At 44.3% G+C, this 19,313-nt stretch overlaps 1 protein-coding gene across 1 annotated transcript in view; it reads right to left on the bottom strand.

The window, feature by feature from the left end:
• Positions 1-18,653, bottom strand: part of T265_01167 (hypothetical protein) — a gene marked incomplete at both ends in the record, with an annotated part of 25,657 nt that extends 7,004 nt beyond the window's left edge. Inside the window, 4 exons of the mRNA XM_009165128.1 lie at positions 6,025-6,078; positions 7,938-8,072; positions 12,980-13,124; positions 18,208-18,653. Of these exons, the coding sequence (XP_009163392.1) occupies positions 6,025-6,078; positions 7,938-8,072; positions 12,980-13,124; positions 18,208-18,600 (727 nt within the window). The remainder of the gene's footprint in view (positions 1-6,024; positions 6,079-7,937; positions 8,073-12,979; positions 13,125-18,207) is intronic.
• Positions 18,654-19,313: the final 660 nt, after the last annotated feature.

The raw sequence follows: 19,313 nt of genomic DNA, 5'->3' as shown, positions 1-19,313 counted from the left end.
AGAGGATTAATCATACCATACAAACCACTCGCATCGAACTCCATCTCGAGATAGCTCAACGGCTAAGGCGTGAAACTAATGACCTGGAAGTCTGTGGTTCGAATCCAACCCTGGCTTTGCGATTACTCGTAAAGGTAACCTGGCAAAATTTCACTACTGATGCTTCCGTCCGATTGCACGTTAGCTGTGCGCCATAGCTGCGTGTCACCACTGTCATTTGCTCCAACATCAACTCATCAATCTGAACGATGAAGAAAAATTAGGGATCAGATTGATATTGAGCCATGTGTATCGTTTGAGGAAACAATTGAGTGGAGCATAAAGTGTGAAAGTGATCGATCCAGTACGACCCCAAAACGATGGGTAAATTCGACTGTAGTAGTGAGCACGTGCAACACAATCTATAATATATGCCTGTTACTAAATGTAAAAAGATAGTAATATTTATGGTCAACTCTGAGTTCAGAAAGCCTTTGTGAAAATTGACCTAAAATCTACCAGAGATCAGACAGAAGGAAATTCACTGTCCCGTCCAAAACAGAAAATACCTTTTCTTGCGATTAAAAACACACTTCGAATGACAGTACGTACGGATGCGAGCTGGAAATGTCAGGCGTGACTGGAACACGTGGCTGCAATGCCGACAGCAAAATCAAAGCACTGTGCTTCATCGATTACCAACGACAACAGTGGTTTTACGCCATGTATATTTGTACAACTGGTCCGTACATTATGCCACACATTAACAGACAGCGCATCAGTGGTTTTGAAGCGAAAATAGAGATAGAGACTGAAACGGAGCGACGAACTTAACGAGAAGAATGTCGTGATACTAGAGAGAAGCAAACACGCCGAAAAAGATCGGTTATGTGCCTTGTTCAATCAGGTCCCTAATCACATGCATTCACCGTCCTCGTATTCCAGCCAGAAAATCGAACAGAGGGTAATTAAAATATCAAATTTCTCGCGTTACACTTTCATGTAGTTGATTGACCTCTATGAAGGTTCTAGCAAATCGGCCTAGGTGAACTAAGTGGAGCGTGTCTAGTCAATCGGTGACCGGTCATTACCAAGATGTAACCAGCTGAAAGATACCACACCATACAGTCCTAAGATGTAGCGTCACGCTTCTGTATTGCTTCTAAGTCGCTGGAAACGCTCCGTAAGTAGGGGTAACCACATGTAGACAGTCGTTGCGCATTCTGTCTACACAGTGCCTAGCATTCGGAACCTGACAGATGCGTAATATGGCCGTCATTTTTGTAATTAGGGATCTCAAACGTGCATTTTCGTGAGCCTGACCGTTGAAAGACAAAATAAATTCGTTTCGTCGAAGACGATGAGTTGCCGGGGGACATGGCATAAGACAGAATTTGGAGTTGAACAAGTTGAAAGCACAACAGGTTCAAAATATGCGACCTCTGTAATGACCATTCATGTCATAAACTCTCTCCGCTTAGGTCTTTATGACTGCAAACCAGTCAAGCTCGTGCATCCAAGCTGTTGCCTTTAATGCATAGCTCCCTCCCCAATCCCTCCACTTGACAGCCCACTGACAGTGCTGGATTTATGCACCAATTTATCATCGCCTGCTTGCAACGCGCAGTTGCCTACCCCCACCCCCAATCATCGGTGAACGAAACTGCGGCAGCTACAACCACTGTACGACGAGTGCGCGGTTCTTACAGCTGACAATGATGATGATGATGAAGCTATAGTACGACAACTTGGTTGCCATCAAATATCACCGTCTCTAGCCCGGTTATGTTAGGCTCCAAGTCTAGGGAACTTTATTACGGAGACTGTTCTTCAGTCAGATCATTTCGAGCCGCTGTTTTGACTGTTATCTGTCTAGGTGTGTAAGCGCTAGGTGGAAGACACCATGCAAGGAAGCGCAAAACATTTTCGAGTTGATAAACCCTCTGTATGCCAGCATTAAGCTCAGTTTGGAGAATAAAAACGGAGGCATTCCGCTCCTTGATATTCTAATTCAACGTACGACCGACGGCATCATTCAACTGAAAGAATTTTACAAGCACACCAGCTTCATACGACAGGATGTAAGCGTTTCCTGAGCAAAATGTTGAGCCGTTGAGCCCCACGGATTTGCACTAAGTCGAAACGCAATAACCGTAGACATAAGCTTGAGTCTAACGGCTATCCCGAGATGTTCCAAAATTGGAGGGCGTCACAACTGTCCCCAAACGTGACGTCCTCATTATTCTACCGTTCAACTGGGACGATGCCAGCAACAACACAACGTCGTCTGATAGCTGCGATGCAGAGGACCTACTACCAGATAGGTCTTTGTTCACAAGACAAATCATGTTTCAGTGTTACCAGTCGAAGTTCGATTACCATCGTTCGCTAAATCCAACATCACTTGCCGATTCATGTGTGGGCAAATGGTCAGCTATCTAGACAGAACGGAACAGCAGCTACGACTGGTGGTGGTGAGGATATGCAGTCAGCTGGACCAATTGAAATAACCAAAAAACATCAAAGCCAAGTAGGATCACAGCTTACACTGGGGGTCTCATCAGTTGACTGCCATGCGATCCAGAAACTGCGACCCAATGGTTCATTACAGCGAGCACTTGAGTTCTGAAATTCGCTGAAGCCATTGCTATTCAAAAATGGGAGTCGGATTCCGTGTAAGCAAAAACAGCATTTCGTTTCCACGAGAGACTCAACTGAATCTCTCGTGAAAACCAAATTGATTTGCGAATGAGTGTATTTCTCAAAAACAGTGCAATTTGGGTTCAGATAGATCATAAGGTTGATGGAAACTCGGGGACTGCGCCTACCTGATGAGCCTTAACAAGGGTGAAACCGATCATGGGCTGTCGAAGAGTTTTCAGCAACTTTGTGAGTAGTTTTCCTTTTGAAAACATTTCGTTTCGTTGGCGATACCGCGGTAAATTGTAGAACAAGCCTTTGACATTGTAATTTCGCCTTTTTAAATTAATTTATTCCTGTAATCTGTAGCACGCACCTAATAAGATACAACAAAACAAACCCGACATGTTGCGTAAAACTGCGCTGTTGCGTTCCAGCTTCAAATTCTCTACGGGAAAATGCTGTTCTACGTTTCTAAAGAGACCAAGACGTTCCTGCTTCTCCAAAAAAATTCGCAACATCCAGAATGCTGGTAACACGCTGGATCAGAGAAACGTCGCATCCGGACAGCCAATTGGGTAGTAAGGTACTGCGTAAGAATTCAGACACAGAGACGCTGGTAATTTCGAAAAGATGGGGGAAGCCGTATTATATAACTAGTCCACTGTCTTCCGCGCCTAAACCTGAGTGGCGGAAACCTGGCCATGGATAAAAGTTGATATAGCAGAAGGGAATGAAGTATGTTACGAAACGATCAGGTGCTATTCGCCTTCCAGAGTTGGATCCACGTGTCCCACCCTGTTCTTGGCTGGATACACTGAATGACACGCCGGCTAAATAATCACTATTTGGGAGCTGCACAAACGCAAGCAGAAGTGAAGGAATTACCTACCTGAACGCGCGCTGAAGATTCCTTCCGAATCATGACGGAACGTTTGCAAGCCAATTGTGAAGCTCGGTAAACAGAACAACTGTCACCTGATCACCAAAGCTACCAACATTCATACAATTTTACCAACTTGCATCTAAATCACTCACATTTGAACGGTCCGCCCCCCGTCGTGGCTGGTTTCTTATGGTTGTCCCCCTTCCCTGTAGGCGTGGACTAACCAGAATAACATCCAGAGGAATGAAGGACTGTTTAGTGAGAGCGACCAGAATGCAAGCTGATGCATTCAGTAGTTTGAATGTACACCGAATCCTGACGATCGCGTTCTGACCGAAGCCAGTACACAATGTAACAGGCACGCTTGTCCTAGATCGCGCTTGGTTTGTCAACCACATCTTCGTACGGCGACTATTCAGAACTCCAAGAACAAACTGTATTGTTGTGGTTTTTTTAGCGTGCAGGCGGCTAACCAGACATTATCAGTCAACTGATCGTGCGGCGAGCGAATGTGCACAAAATGTCCTAACCCACTCTAACTATGACCACACTGGAGTTGAAGGAAGCTCTTCTCAAGCCGTCATACTTTTCACAAACCTGATACGCTCCGGAGAGCGGCGACTATCCATAACCCGAACAAGTTTAGCCCTCCTTGAACAAAACAGCAGAAGTTAGGCAAGCTAAGAACGAAGACTATCCTGTCAGGACTATGACCAGCGGAGAGCAGAAAAAGCAATAAAAAGCAGGAGATGAATGCGGGTTGGAAGCCAATAATAAGGACATTTTAGTGAGAAAAGAATAAAGTGAACAGGACACAAGAAACAATTGCAAACAGAAATGGCTTTAGTGCTGCATGAGGCTAAAACCGTTTAGTTCAGTTCTCGACCTACACCCGTGTATGTATCTGTATGCAGTTTTTTGCTCTCATTCCTACTTGAGAAATAGCTAATCGTTCCAACCGACAAATGTACTCGACTGGAAATTGTTGTACATCCGTATCGTAAATTAAATTCAGGAGTAAGGTATTAACACCTCCATGAAACTCGACCACCAAGGAGCCGATTGTGAATAAATACAGGATTGTTCCAATGCAATATACCAGTTCGAAGAAACAAACCCTACTAATCCAAATGGGACAGTTCCTTGATGTTTAACTCCCTGAGAGAAAGCACCACAACGTGAGTGATTCATGTCATCCTTCAAGATCCATATATTTTCTGCGACTCCAGAGAGTTGGGGGCGAGATGGCTCGGTGGTTAGAGCGCAAATTTACCTGACCAGAAGTCCGTTGTTCGAGCCCGACTTCTATCTCTCGACTTCCCCTGTCTAGACTTGGGCAACCTGGCAGCCCGTGTGCTTCCACTGGGTGGCATGGTAGCCAGGCACCGAAAGGGTGTTACATCCCAACGAATTTTCATACATTTCACTCCAGAGAGTTTGTCGTAAGCACTCTGGTACAGTACCACACAACTTTAGTGAACTTTTTCATCCAGGATCTAACCCAAACTGGCTGGATACTCACCAGGCTTTTTACAGTCTCACCCCCAGATTTCTTTCGACAAGCTATACGATGCAGAGAAGTGCTGTTCACCCTTATTGGGAATCATCAGCAGTGCATATCTGATGAAACTAGACGGAGCTTCGAATCAGCGACCTCCCGTCTACGAACTAAACAGTTAACCGTTCAACCACAAGCGGCTAATTAGTAGTGCGATCAACCCAAAGTAATGTCCCCCGTCTTTCGGTCACGGGACCCATATGACGTGACCACGTGATGCGAGCAAAAAAACCAACGGCTGTCGGTTTCCCGATAATCAAGAATGCCTTAGCTGCTGTATAAAAAATTATCCTTGTGATGACTTATCGAGTTCGGTAGTTCATATTTAATTTTGGCTTGGCGAAAAAGCAACTAGTTCCTCATGATCTACACAACGAAAATGAAGATCACTGTTCAGGTTTACCATATATGGCTGAATCAGACAAATGGAAAAATCCAATCCCACACTCTTTGACTGCTGAGAAACATTCGGGTAAAAACAACAGCATTACCCTAAAACAGATGGCACTTGAAGGCACTCTGTGCACCAGAAAACAAACATTCTGGAATCCACCCGAGGCGTTTTCTGAAGAAGTACGGTATTTTTAACATCAGGTATGAAACAGATAAAGAGTGGGATTAAATAGAATAAAGTAGACAGTTCCAAATCATTTCGGAACCCGGGGGGGGGGGCACATAAGAACCATTCAGGGTAAGAATCAAACACAACCGCGGAGCGAACCGATTGATCGGAGAGAAATCCGAAAAGAAGTTTTCTGTCGGGAAGGAATTTCTCACCCGGTATGGGACACGATGTTCGAAGGCTAGGAATTAGTCGTTTAACTACCAAACCTTATTTCAAACCAAGTTGTACTGCAAGCTCTCGAAGTGGAAGAACGTTCCGGGACACAATCCTACGCAACAATTCACCAAAAAAAATTGAGAACGAGCGAGTTAGGTATCTGGCATGATCCTGACTTACCGACAATTATGATGGCAAATAGCGGAATAGGAATACCATTGATCCGGCCAGTGCCTGTAAAGATGTGACACACAAAACACCAGTTAGAATTGTGGATGTATATATTTCAAACTGAAGCTTACGAAAAGTGACAAGTTGTATCAGTTAAAAGGACCATAGTGAATGCAGCTCCACCGGTTTCGCTCAGTGGCTGTAACATATCAGGCCGCAGAAAACAGTATCCGGATTACAACCGGATGAATTAACCTTATTCTCGTTCAGACCACTCAAATTTAAGGGGAAGAATTTCTCCTCTTTCGAAATAACTCAGAATGGCTCACTCCGGATGCTTGTGCGGGCGACTGTGAGCACAAACAGACAAGAGTATGACGTTCAGCCGTGGACTAAACAACCCGCAGTTTACTCAGGATGATTCAAAACTGTGATCGGATATTGATCCATGCATGTGCGGTATCCCGGACAGTAAACAAGGTCATACAGTCTTTTGACTGCGCTTAATCTGAGTGCGCACCCATTATCGCAAAGTTCCCAAAAACAACTACCGAAAGGTATATAATTCGTCATTCACTACACGCATGCCAGAAATGACTGAAGCGAGCGCATAAACCCGTGGCTGCTCAATTACGACGAAAAGACAGAGAAAGGATAGCTCACCAAAAACAGGAGAAAGGGATGATGTTCCACCTGGAGGCCAACGGGATGTGAATGATCCACGCGTTCAAAAAACTTATTGAAAGCGCAGTAGAGAACGGTGGCTGTGTTCGTTCTCGAGGGCACAAACTTTGATCACAACAGTCATCGCTCTGTGACTCGGTACCAACCATTCTTTCGGATCACAAACGCGGACAAAAACTGACCACATCGCGACTAGCTATGAGTGGTGGGCATGTGTGGAAGTCTGTCGCTCAGACTGAACTGCTACTCGTGTAAAATTCAACCACCCGTTAGTCTTTGGATAATTATCTACGATGTTTTCGAGAAATACACTCATTTGCAAATCAATTTGGTTTTCACGAGAGACTCAACTGAATCTCTCGTTTGTGATATTCAGTTGAGTCTCTCATGAAAACCTAATTGATTTGCAAATGAGTGTATTTCTCGAAAAGAGTCCAATTTGGGTTCAAGTAGAACATAAGACTGACGGAAACTTGGGAACTGTGCCTACTTGATGAGCCCCAAGAAGGGTGAAACCGGTCGTGAGCTGTCGAAGGGTTTTCAGCAACCTTGTGAGTAGTTTCCTTCATGAAAATTTCTACGATGTTGATTGGCTAAGAGCGATAAAGCGTACAAGTAAATGTGAATAGGTTGTCTAAACCCCGGGTTTTGAGTACCATAACCTACAAATGATGTATAAACCGCGGTACGTAACCACACAGCGGAACAACACCGGAGGCATAATTGCGTCTCACCGATCTAAGAACTTGAGATCATCACTAGGTTTCTGCGGACTCCAGCCAGCTCTGACGTGTGTGTTACCAGTAACATGCATGACGCGGTGAGCTGCTCCTTGAAATGAAGAATCGCGAAGAAGTCTCGTTAGAACATGCTTCATAAATAAAAGACAGCGCTCTCACAGAAAACCGTTGTAGGTTGTCTCACCTCACCCGCGCTGTTAACGGGAAACAACTCGGTGCTAACGACTCAACCCTAGATGTGGTTACCTAGAAAGTTGGACAAAACACTCATATGTAGTCCAAGTGACCACTCGTAACAGGTAGTTTATCCACACACAACTATGGTTTGTCTCTCTTAAGGCTTCAATACAAAAGTGCAACGAAGGAGCGCCTATTTTTTTTAGCGTAATTGTAAACTAACAGATGCCTTGGGAGGATCCGGGTTTAAAATGATTCCGGAAATTACTGGTTGACGAAACAAGAGAAAAGGCTCAGATATTTCACCGGACAGTATCTTACACAGATAGTTGTTTTCGTCAGAATCGTCGAAGCAGTTATCGATCCCGTCGCAGGTGAGACTTTCAGGAATGCAACGACTTCGATCGCTCCAGCAGCGAAACGTACCGGATGGGCAGTTGAAAGAAGGTCCAATCACTAGAATAAAGGACAAGGTAGTTAACAGAACATTTATTCGCATTGCGTCTCTTACTGTTGGACTTCGACAGACACTATCTCTGAACTCATCATTCCAAATCCAAGGCACAGTCATGTGGTACCAGTTTAGTTAGTCAATACGTCGGCCGGTCAACACGTGACCACGTGATGTGGATTTTGCGATTGAAGGACGCGTGGCGCTATATCCTGTCGAAATGCGAGTTAATCACCCTGCTGATAAGCTGTTCTTGGTCAAACGGTTAGGTGTTCAAACCACTAGCCAGAAGGCTCCTTGAGCTTTCTTGAGATGCACCCTGTTGATCATAAGGAGGAAACAGCTCGGAATTGTAGCAAAAACTGGCTTTACTTACAAGATGAAGTCTTCTTTAGAATTCCCAACTTTTCCCACCAAGTTTAGCTATTTACTTTACTGTATCACGTTAGTTTGTATCTGGTTCCAAGTTTGACTATGAAATGGAAGCAGCTCGACTGAACGGCTAGCCCAGCTTACCCATATGTGCAACCATTTGAACACCCCACCGTCCATGATTTGTACAAGCAGACGCATTCAAATTCCACAACTCGTGGTCTGCCTAGTACCCAGACCTCAACTGACCTTGCCAGATCCTATCTACCGTGTGGTAGGTACCGTGAGGAATAAATGTCCTAGAGTTAGGCAACACTGAATTTGTCCTATGAAATCTGAACCTTTTTCTATCATCCCTCTACAAGGTGCCCAACGCTAATGAAAAGACGGGGGTCTCGCGAAGAAATAGGCAGGCAACGAATGACCCAATGATAGTGATATCATCCCTTCTGAGGAGGGGGATGGTGATGGGATGCTATAGTGGAGCAATAGATAGGCCAAAGGGGGGAGGCAACGTAGTTGTGCTTGCATTTGTGGCTGTCGTCGACCAGCATACCCATTCGAGCTGCGATCGGTTCACTGTCCAGAAAAATACATTGCATTCTAGTTGGACCAGTTTATGGTGGTTTGAGTTAGTATATACAAGTTTACGCAGCAAAAGCCCACTCATTGGTTCCGGTCTTGTTTTTTAAACAAACTAAGTCTGCTTTAGGACGCTGCTGTTTGTTCGAGTTTAATCCAAAGGTTTTTGGTCCAAGGGTTACCTCAATGAGACCTAATGATTGCGTTGTCTTTGGTTACGGAAACCAGTCAATGAAAGCTGATCAAGTTTGCCGTGTATCCACATCACAGTACTGGTGAAAACGTAATTGAGCTAAACCCATGTACAAAATGCTGCTTACTGAAAGGGATCTGTTTGTCGTAGTTTCTGGTGCTTTAATCGAACTGGCACAACAGACTATTGTCTATTGTGCAGGAACTTGTGTTGCTACAAAAATAGCCCGCTCGAAGACAGACGTTATGACACTTATGGTCTTGGATAGACTTGACACCAAAACCTGTTTGCTGAAGATGTCCACACAAGGCCTATATGACTGGACACTGTACCATTTAGCATGGGAACCGGACAACTTTGTGGAGCTGTCATAGCACATCACTAGTAAAAATAAATTTGGACTGAGACTCATGTCCAAAAAGTCGCATCAGGACTTGTAACCGCAGAAACAACTGTGAATGAACTCCGAATGACATACTGAATTGCGGGAGAAGTTGAACGATTGGCAATAGATTCTTCGACATCGTGCCTAGCGGAGGTATCATCAACAGGCAGGCTAGTTTCCAAGATTCGAAGCGGAATTCACACTTCTGGAATAAAAGTCTTCGACCTTCTCCCAGTGAACGCCAAACAGATACCCGCAAGCTGGTAGCAATTAAACAAAGTAAATTAGTTCCTTGGCTATTTTTTGTGCACAGTGATCCTTTCGGACAGATCACCCAACAAGAGGGGTAGTTGGCCTACTCTGGAGATGGCAATTTTTCGGAAGGAGTGCGTATTAAACTGTGTCCCACAGCGAAGGCCATCATGTGCTCTTCAGGGAAGTTGACATTCTTACGGTTATTAATGCAATATTACATGCGTTTTGCTTTAGCATTTTGTGGATGAGATGTCTCAGTGGTTAGAGCGCGAATTCACTGCCCGGAAGGTCCGTGTTTCAAATCTGACCTCAGCCTCTCGACTTACCCTATCTAGGCTTGGACAACCTGGCAATATCCCAACCCTCGCGCTCCCCTCGTGTGGCGTGGCAGCTAGGCACCGGGAGGTTGCTACGACTGAACGATTATCTTTCTTACCGTTAACATTTGCGGTTTCACTCTTCACTTGACTGACACATGTCGAGAATCAATAGCGTCGTATACATGGACTTAGGGTGCCGACTGGCCCAGTAGTTTGATGTCATGTTAGTTCCAGGCCAAAAAACGAATGCCACCGTGCTGCTGGTACAGAAAATCAATTCGATGGGAATCGTGGTACTATATACCCAAAATGCACGTGAATACTTCAGGCATGTCTGTGGAATCAGTATCACGAAGTATGTGGCAAGCGTCGCTGAAATCTTTGTGAACCGACAACACGCGACTATCTGAAATAAAGAGCTAAAAAAAAGCATCGCGATTTTACTGGTGAAAAATTCCTGGGGAATAAATCTATGGTTCAACCAGTAACTTGTGTAAACAAGACTGGTGAATATTCTTCGTCCTGTTTGAACCACAAGTGAATCGAAGCCGTTGGATAAACAGATGAACCCACTTAAAATACAGGTTCTGTTATAATTAAATCCAGAAATCTGTATTCCTGCGGCAATGCACAACTGATCCACCACAAGTAAGTGTATACTGGACTTGGCAGCGAAGTATAAAAGCCTATGCCATCAAACTCAGCTGCGCTGGTCATTGCCGTCTTCCTTGATGGGGACCCCGAGACGGGCCATATCAATGGTTGTCAGGCGGGCCAGTTTCGCCTTCAATGGCGCTCATGCACCCAAACTATTGCCTTCAATGCATAGATCCCTTCCCAATCCCCCCACTTAACAGTCCACCTACAGTGCTGTATTTACGCACTGATTTATCCGCTCCCACCTTCAATGCGCAGTTACCCATCCCAACTCCCCAGATCATCGGTGAACGAAACTGTGGCAGCTACAGCCACTGTACGACAAGTACGCGGTTATTACAGCTGACAATGATGAGGATGACGATGATATTGGGCGCACACTTAGCATACTAAATATCATTCAGTATGTTGTGATGATTTTCTTTCGTAATTTTGATACTGATTAATACGAAATACCTCAATAGGTACAAACATGTACGGCTTGGCTATGAGGTAGTCAAAAAGACTACCTCAATCTATATTGATTTTCCGTAGTCCGATTAGGCTTAGTCTGTAACTTCCGGATAACATAGATAGTGTGCAAAATTTTTGGAATGATTGCCCTACTACCCCGCATCGCTGGAATGAGTACATGATTTCGAACAAATAACTGAAAAGTGAACAGAAAAGCGTCCATCATGTGACATATGAATGTACTTCTAAGCCCGGAAATGCAGTCGCACTTATTTCTCGAGACACTTCAGAGCAACTGAGTAATCCGTTAAAATAGGCACTCCATCGTCCTAGGATGTAAGCTTCGCTTTAAGTCCCAGGATTAACGTTGTAAGCTATTCACCACTATCTGACTACGAAAGCTTCATAACAAATCAACTAACATACGTTATGTATTTTGTAAAGGACACTGTCGCTCACGTGAAGCACATGCTGAAATCACTCTATTCGAGATAGCTGTTAATTTAAAGCTCCCTGTCGTACTGTGCGATGCCATGCCGTAATTTATCGTCGGTGGTAAGAATTGGGTTTCGATACGATAAGCGCACCGAAAAACAACTTGCTGACCCGGTCGATTAGTAGGAGTTGAATGAAAAAGTTTATGTCCAGCTTTCTTAAATTTACAGTGAGTTACAGGTTCAAGTAAAGCCAACGTAACCATAATTCTACAGAAGATGCCAGTGGGTCAACCTAGTTAAAAGAGAGCACGACAAGTTTACTACTTTGAGAACAATATGAGATAGCAAATGGCTGAAAATTTGTTCAGTATGAAGTGTCAGTAGGTCTACTTTCGAATTATCAACCCCAGTTCATATTCATTCCGCTAAGAAAGGGGAACTGATCAAGTGTAGCAAGGGAACACCGTGTCAAGGCTTGGGCAGGCTCAGAACTACCCGACACTGAGTAACAAAGTCTAAATTAATTAGGCTTGATTTGGTGAACTAGTGACGGTATGATGAAATTCAAACGTCAGCTACTTTACTTTGGTTCCCAACCGGTAAGATAGCTGTATAGATGTCACAAGGGACCACGTGGAGGGTTGTGAGTGATACATATAATGTGGTTGCAAACTTCCCACGGGATAGCCGCTATTCACTGAGATCTTCTGAGGGTGGCGCTGGAGGTTTCTGGTGAGTGGAGCGACAACAAGACCAAATATTTCCTCCTGCTCAAAGGCCTCACTGTTCTTCACTAAATGCCAATAAAACTCTCGAGATGACACGAATCTTGAAGATTCTTAACAGAAATCTAACAGAACTTGTTATGAGATTAGTTTATCTTGAGAAATCCGCAGAGTTTGAGACATTTCGCCATAATTTGAAATTTGCTTAGTTACCTTAAACTCACATCACGTTATCTCTAAGTATCTATGTGGAAGTGAAAGTATTCTTGATAGGAAGATATAAGAAAACTTCAACAGGAGAAGGGAATGCTCCATGAAAAATCGCTCAACTCCAGAGTAATCAATACTGCAATCACAAACAGAAAAAGCGATTTCAAGAAAAGCGGAATAAGCGAGCACGAGTGAATAAACTGCTTGGCACCTAGGTCAAGAATAGTATAGGGGACAAAGTTCAACCATATGTACTCAAGAGAAATGACGTTTGAATGAAGGCTACGGAATATCAACGTTGAAATAAATCAACTGTGACTCACAGAAACTGGTAATAATGAGGGCATAAGAGACATCCGTCAAATCCGAGTTCATAGGCTCGAAAATCATTTCGATTCGTAGGCCTGGTGCTGAAGTGCGTACAACCTGTTCGAGCATTTTCTCATAATTTGTGCAGTCAGAACGGAACTGTGGAATAAAAAAGTGTTGAAGGTGAGACAGCAGATGAAAGAAAGGCAATCAGACGCGAGCCACGTGTAGGGTAAACAGAGATCGGCAAGTGGAATTCGCACCAGTCTTTCACTGAAGTGAGGCAAATATGATACAGATGGGATTGGATACCTTCAGCGTCTTGAGACTCAAGGTTACGTCTACCTGGGTGACACTTTAAAACGTTCCACTGTGGCAAGTACTTCGCACATTGTTCTTTATTAATGAAATTTTGGTTCAATCCACGTTTCTTATCTTACATGCTCAAGTGCAGGGAATTCCTTGACTTTCGAACTTCCGTTTCCCTGTTACTAATACCTGTGGACAAGAAGCACTAGCACCGTGGACACGTGCAAATGTCAGCAAACAGTGGGCAAACTTCACCGACACACTCCCAGTATAGGGTGAGAAATCCTGGTCAAGAACCAGTTCGGGCATCCGTTGTGGATACTCGCGTATGTGCATGAGGCATATCTTACAGTTTCTTATAAAACTGCACCCAGAATAGATAAGACTCCAGAAGCATTCGTGATCTAGTCTACTTAGACACGCTGTGCAATACTGGTTTTGCTAAGACAAGAGGAATATATTTCACATAAGGCATATGTCGATTAATGAGTCCTGAATGACGTCACGAAATCCAGAGCATATTTATTGCCAAGACTGATGAGGACTCTTGTGAGAATGCAAGTACTGCAGTGTCGATGTCTCTTCCAGTGATGACGAAAAGTGCGCAGAGTCACTACCAAGCTTTGTCAACGGCTTTAAATAAATCAACCTGCCCAAGCCACTAATATTGCGGGCATCGCTAGCCTGGTTCTATTCGAGGCTTGACTCGCAATCAAGATATTCGCACACGTTGACAAGAGGTAGCAACGAGCGCAAGCTTTTCATTTGAAATTGTTCTAAGTTGACGAAGTACAGTCTGGTCTTCAATTGGTTGTCATCAAGTTTCAGAGTGTAACAAGAGAAGTCTTCCATAATCCATAACCGCCTTTCATGGCTAGGTTGACTTGGCGGTATCACAGCTCCCGTACCTTCTGTGCGTTGCAGGACAAAAAGTACTAAAGTATCAAAGCTGCACGATACACGGCCCTTTTGTCTCAATAAATTACATTTTCGACGTCTGATGTAGTATAAGTTGCCTAGTATTGTGCGTTTCCCCAATACGTGTACGGCGAATTCTGCTAAAACATAATCATTGTCAGTCTTTGCGTGGATAAAAATTAAATGGATAACAAAATCAAACTCTTCATTCTGAAGTCTACAGGGATACCAGGGGTTTCAGGATCTTGAAGCCTCAATATTTTGGAGACAATAAATGCACATAAAGGCAAACAGCTACTTCCGAAATGCTGATTAGAGTAGATTATACTAGCAGAAGTTCGCCAAATAACGGTAGAGTATAAACAACACAGGCCAGGTCTGCTAACTTATCCTAGGGTATTGTTTCGGCAATTTCGCGACACTGGTGTTTGCGCCCATGAAGACATCAGTGAAAACAAAGAGAGGGGAAGAAAGAGGGGATAAAAACGATTAACCTCATTACTTGCGGGAGAATTTTCGGGTAGTTCAATGTGAACCCTGAAGCAACCGGAAGTCTTGAAATATAGAGAGTTAAATATATCTACAAATATAACGAGCATTCTCGCTTGACCAAGTAGTGTGGGAGAACGGTGAAGCAAAAACTAGAGAAAACCGCAATTTCGGTCGACCTACTCCGTGACACTGCTCAAATACTCATGTGAATCTGTGATCAGTACATCTCTTACCTGGACGAAAACCTACGTAGTGCCCCCAAACTGATTCTCACGTGATGATGTGAGTGATTAGACACCACATACTGGAAATGAGTCTCTCGGGAGAGTGCTCGGGATGATCACCGTCCGTAAATTTTTCAAACAAACATACAGTAAGTGGTTGATTATAGTTTTCAGAATCTCGCCCGTGTTTCTAAATTTATTCAAACGTTTAAGTCAAGGCAGAACACCAAGCCACTATCTCCCTTGAATAATAATTGTGCAGGATCGTCTGCGCATACGGCCTCATGGCAGGACAAAATGTTGTCACTTCTGGAATGCACACGGGCTCGAAGGATCTGGTGAGGGGAGTGAGCATACACACACAAGCCCCTTCAAACTGTTATTGAATACATTCCACTGAATCAACAAGAGGACAGGCATAATCATATTGTCACCTCACAACTAGTTGCTTGAATCTCGCGTGTGGATCCACAAATTTACAAAAACACCGTCGTTAATCCAACCTTCTGCTTGCATCAGGACTCCGTCTGCATGCATGTCACTATGTGGACTGACACTGAGTGGAAATCCTAACTGAATTACGCTCGTTTAAGGGATGACAGTGACTCCCAAGATCTAGAATTATTGGTGAAAGCTCAGGAATATCATCATATGAATCCTTGCTGTAGGCATTGTGTTGTTCATTTTGCCCTTGTTTTAACTGATGGCTCTCAGGTTTGCAATCTTTGGACCGTCGTGCAAGTCTGTTGCACGAGGTTGTTTAAAATTTTGGACGGATAAAGGTTTACCTTATTCAGCTAAAAGTCTATTACTCAGACATTTCAGTGGTTAACACCGTAGTGAAGCAGGGTCCGGGTTGGAATATTTGTGAAACGGATCTAGACGCACCAGCGAAACTGTTTTGAGGGCTGGGGTTGTCCCGAAAGACGAAAAACTCAAGATCAAGACAATGCGGCTAAACAAGGAACAGATTCATATAATTAGGATCTGGATCCTATCCTACACGTGACTTAAGCGTACCCATTTAGTGTGTGATCCAAAACATCTGAGAACTACGTTGCCACCAACAAGATTCGCAAAGGCTCCCCAGAAAGCATTTCACATATGGACCTCAAAGCTGTTGTGCACAGAGATCGGTCAGTCATGAGATGAGGATAACTATGATGCCAGTTATTTACCGAAAGAGAAGTGTATGGGGTTGAAAAAGATGACACGAGTGGCACCTGAACGGTAAACGTTATATGTGACATACAGCACAAGATGAAATGCAAGGCTACGCGGCCCCTAACAGTGTAGCTCAGACAGGGTTGTGCCAGCCAAAATTCAAATATTGAGTGGTGTTAGCATGAATCCCCACCATTGTTTTAGTCGGCATCGGCTGCATACAAAAGCAGGTATGACTAGAAGCTAGAAATGCGGTGTAAACATAGAATATACCCAAGTTCAAACCAAATAAGAAAAAAAACAGAACGCACCAAGTCACCTCCAGCCCTGGGTAAATCTCATGATGACGCAACTTTTAAATGGGATAGACTCCCAGCGCCTCTGTCTCAAGTTGATATTACAATGCCATTGCATCAGTCGGTGCATTTTTAGATCATCTCTGTGTCCGCAATTCATGGAATGGCAGCAAAAAAGGAGATAGATGCCCCTTAAGCCTTTTCTATATCTGAACATAGCAGAAAATGGAAAGATCATGCTTAGTGTAGATGGAAAGTTATTCTCATTCACAGTAACTACGGTATCACCTTTGTAGCCTGCAGGCCTCAATCGTACCATCGTCAAGGCTCCTCAGTGGTGAAATAAAGTCGTGAAAAACAATACTCAATCGGCCGTAAACCCCTTGAAGCCAGGCTCTACACCACACACGCCAGGCCAACAGGTAATCTGCTTAACTTCAAACCCTAAAACCACCAATCACTATATCTACAGCGCTTCTGACCTCGAGCTGACACCGTGAGCCTCAAGCAATCGCCACAGCAAAAACGGTCTCCGGATTCTCGCGCGAAAATCGTTCAGCTGTAGCAACTTTTAGGTGCCCAACTGCCATGCAACCAGAAGGAAGCACAAGAGCTAAGATGCTACCAGTTTGCCAAGGTCTAGACAGGGGAATTCGAAAGGCGGATTTGAACTCGAACTGGCCTTCCGGTTAGTACATCCATCGTGTGCAACCAGATATCAAGAACACCCCCGTCCACGTCACAAGGTTGCTTAAACTACTAACGAATACATGCGACGCTTCTGGTTAGTCGTGAGACTCCTTAAAAAACTGTTTGCAATGCCACGAAAGCCGCACAGCTTGTATTAAGTCCAAGCCTGATGCCCATGGTTAATGGAAACTCAATGACGCCTTAAACACTCCGAATGAGCAGAAGCGGATTCCGCATATACGCAGACCGACAGACCTGCCGGCTCTCAACTAAACGACACTAAGAAGGCTACGTGGTGGTCTCATGCTGGTGCTCCAAACATCAACAAATCCCAGACATTCCCACTACAGCCTGCTTCTTCTCAAAATGACTAAACCGCCGAAGACGTTCTCTTATCTTTAAACACCAACACGGCTACCCTAACTTAAGACGTTAGCTCTCCATCTTTTTTACGGTTCCAGTTCATCCGATGTAACCACTGATTCTGTAATAAGTTTTTATTTGCGTGCCTCGGAATCCGGTCGGTGAAGCCTATCTATGCCGAAAGGCTGAGAAGCACTGTACATCTGTTTCATTCTTGTTGGGAATAATTAGCGCTGCGCATCTTAACAAACTCAGCGGGTTCCGAATCTGCGGCTGTCGGGCCAGCGGTTGAACGGTTTACCGTTTGGCCAAGAGTGGTTGACCAATAGTGTGATTAGCTCTCAATAAGACAGGACATAACCCTACGGAAAACCACATCACGTGGTCACGTATTAGCTAGCTCCTCGACCGATGGCTACTCAGAAGGAAGTTTTACACTCCACCGAAATAATAATTCCGCTAAGTCGCTTACCGTTTCGTAATATGAGGGTGATTGAGCACCCTGTTATAAGCACGCAAAAGTTCCGAGCGTTTTAATATCGCCAGGTGGGTGGCCGAGAAGACTGTAGTATCTAACTGAACAATTTAACGTGCTCAATAATTAATGAAGACGAGCGCCTCCCAACATCAGACTCTGAGACAATTAGGAAGGCGAACAATTAGAAAAGACAGTAATAGTGGTCCTTACAACGGCGACGCCTGCCAACTCAATGTTTAAAAAAAGTTTGAAGATTTACAAAAAATAATCACAATCTTCTGGTTACCCTAGTGTGAAACCGTGCTTACCAGTTGCTTGGGGTCAGCAGGTACAACCATCGGAACACGTAAATTGGGGTCAGTATCATCGATCAGCTCTTCTCTGACGGACGAGTATTCATTAATTGTCAAGGTCGGACAACTGTTAGCCTTTCTGGGGAGCAAAAGCGAACTGAACCGCATGCTGAGATACTGGCCGCTTTCAGATGGTGCAAAATAGCATGTCGTTCTCCCGGGTAAACGAGAATTTGCAACAAACGCACCAGCAAGCGTGATTGGGTTTTCGGGCAGACCAAAACAATCTTGCGTATCAACTGGCCAAAAGTTAAGAAGCTTATGGAATACCAACCTTTTACCGTATTGGATGAACAGTGAAAAAGCATAAGCAGCAAAACGGTGGACCCCAAAGAAAAACTGACGCATTGCCGCATCGCGCGGCAAACCAAATTCAACTAAGGCGCTATTTACTGTGCAGCCTGAAGGACCAATTTTGGAGTTTATTCAGAAGATTACAAGTTCAGGCTTACACTCGCAGCAAACGGGAGAGCACTGCGCCGGAGATAAAATGCCGGACAAACAGATTTCCCGGTTGATCCACAGGTGAGCGCGATTGTTGACCACGGTGTGAAAGGAGGGGAGTTCCTTCGGTTTCCTTTTTCAAATTCACGGATTCAAGCAATGATACACAGGATCGAGGCATTTGCCCAAGATCCACAGGTGCGATTGTTGACCACGGTGTGAAAGGAGGGGAGTTCCTTCGGTTTCCTTTTTCAAATTCACGGATTCAAGCAATGATACATACACACGAGGCATTTGCCCAAGTTTCCCGGGTCGGTTTTGTTCTTGTCGGTCAGCGGCTGTCGTTCACCTGAAAGGCACAAGTGAAAAAAGGGTGCAGCACTACTCTTCATGCTCTCAGCGCGGGGCAGTATGCTCGCCAGCGCGAGGATTCGCATAAATAAATGTCTAATAGTGCTTTAAATTGGGTTCCAGAAGGAGCGTGTACAACCGTCGGAGGGCGGTCATTCCACGCAGCTACTACCCGAAATGAGAAGAAATTTTGTCTAATGAATGTGCGTGCCCTGAGCTTGAAAATTTTCTTACTATGTCCTCGCCGGGTGTTTGCTGGGTCAACG

The sequence above is a fragment of the Opisthorchis viverrini genome (genome assembly GCF_000715545.1).
Source record: "Opisthorchis viverrini unplaced genomic scaffold opera_v5_12, whole genome shotgun sequence".
Lineage (NCBI taxonomy): Eukaryota > Metazoa > Platyhelminthes > Trematoda > Opisthorchiida > Opisthorchiidae > Opisthorchis > Opisthorchis viverrini.
This window is presented reverse-complemented; position numbering and strand designations above follow the sequence as displayed.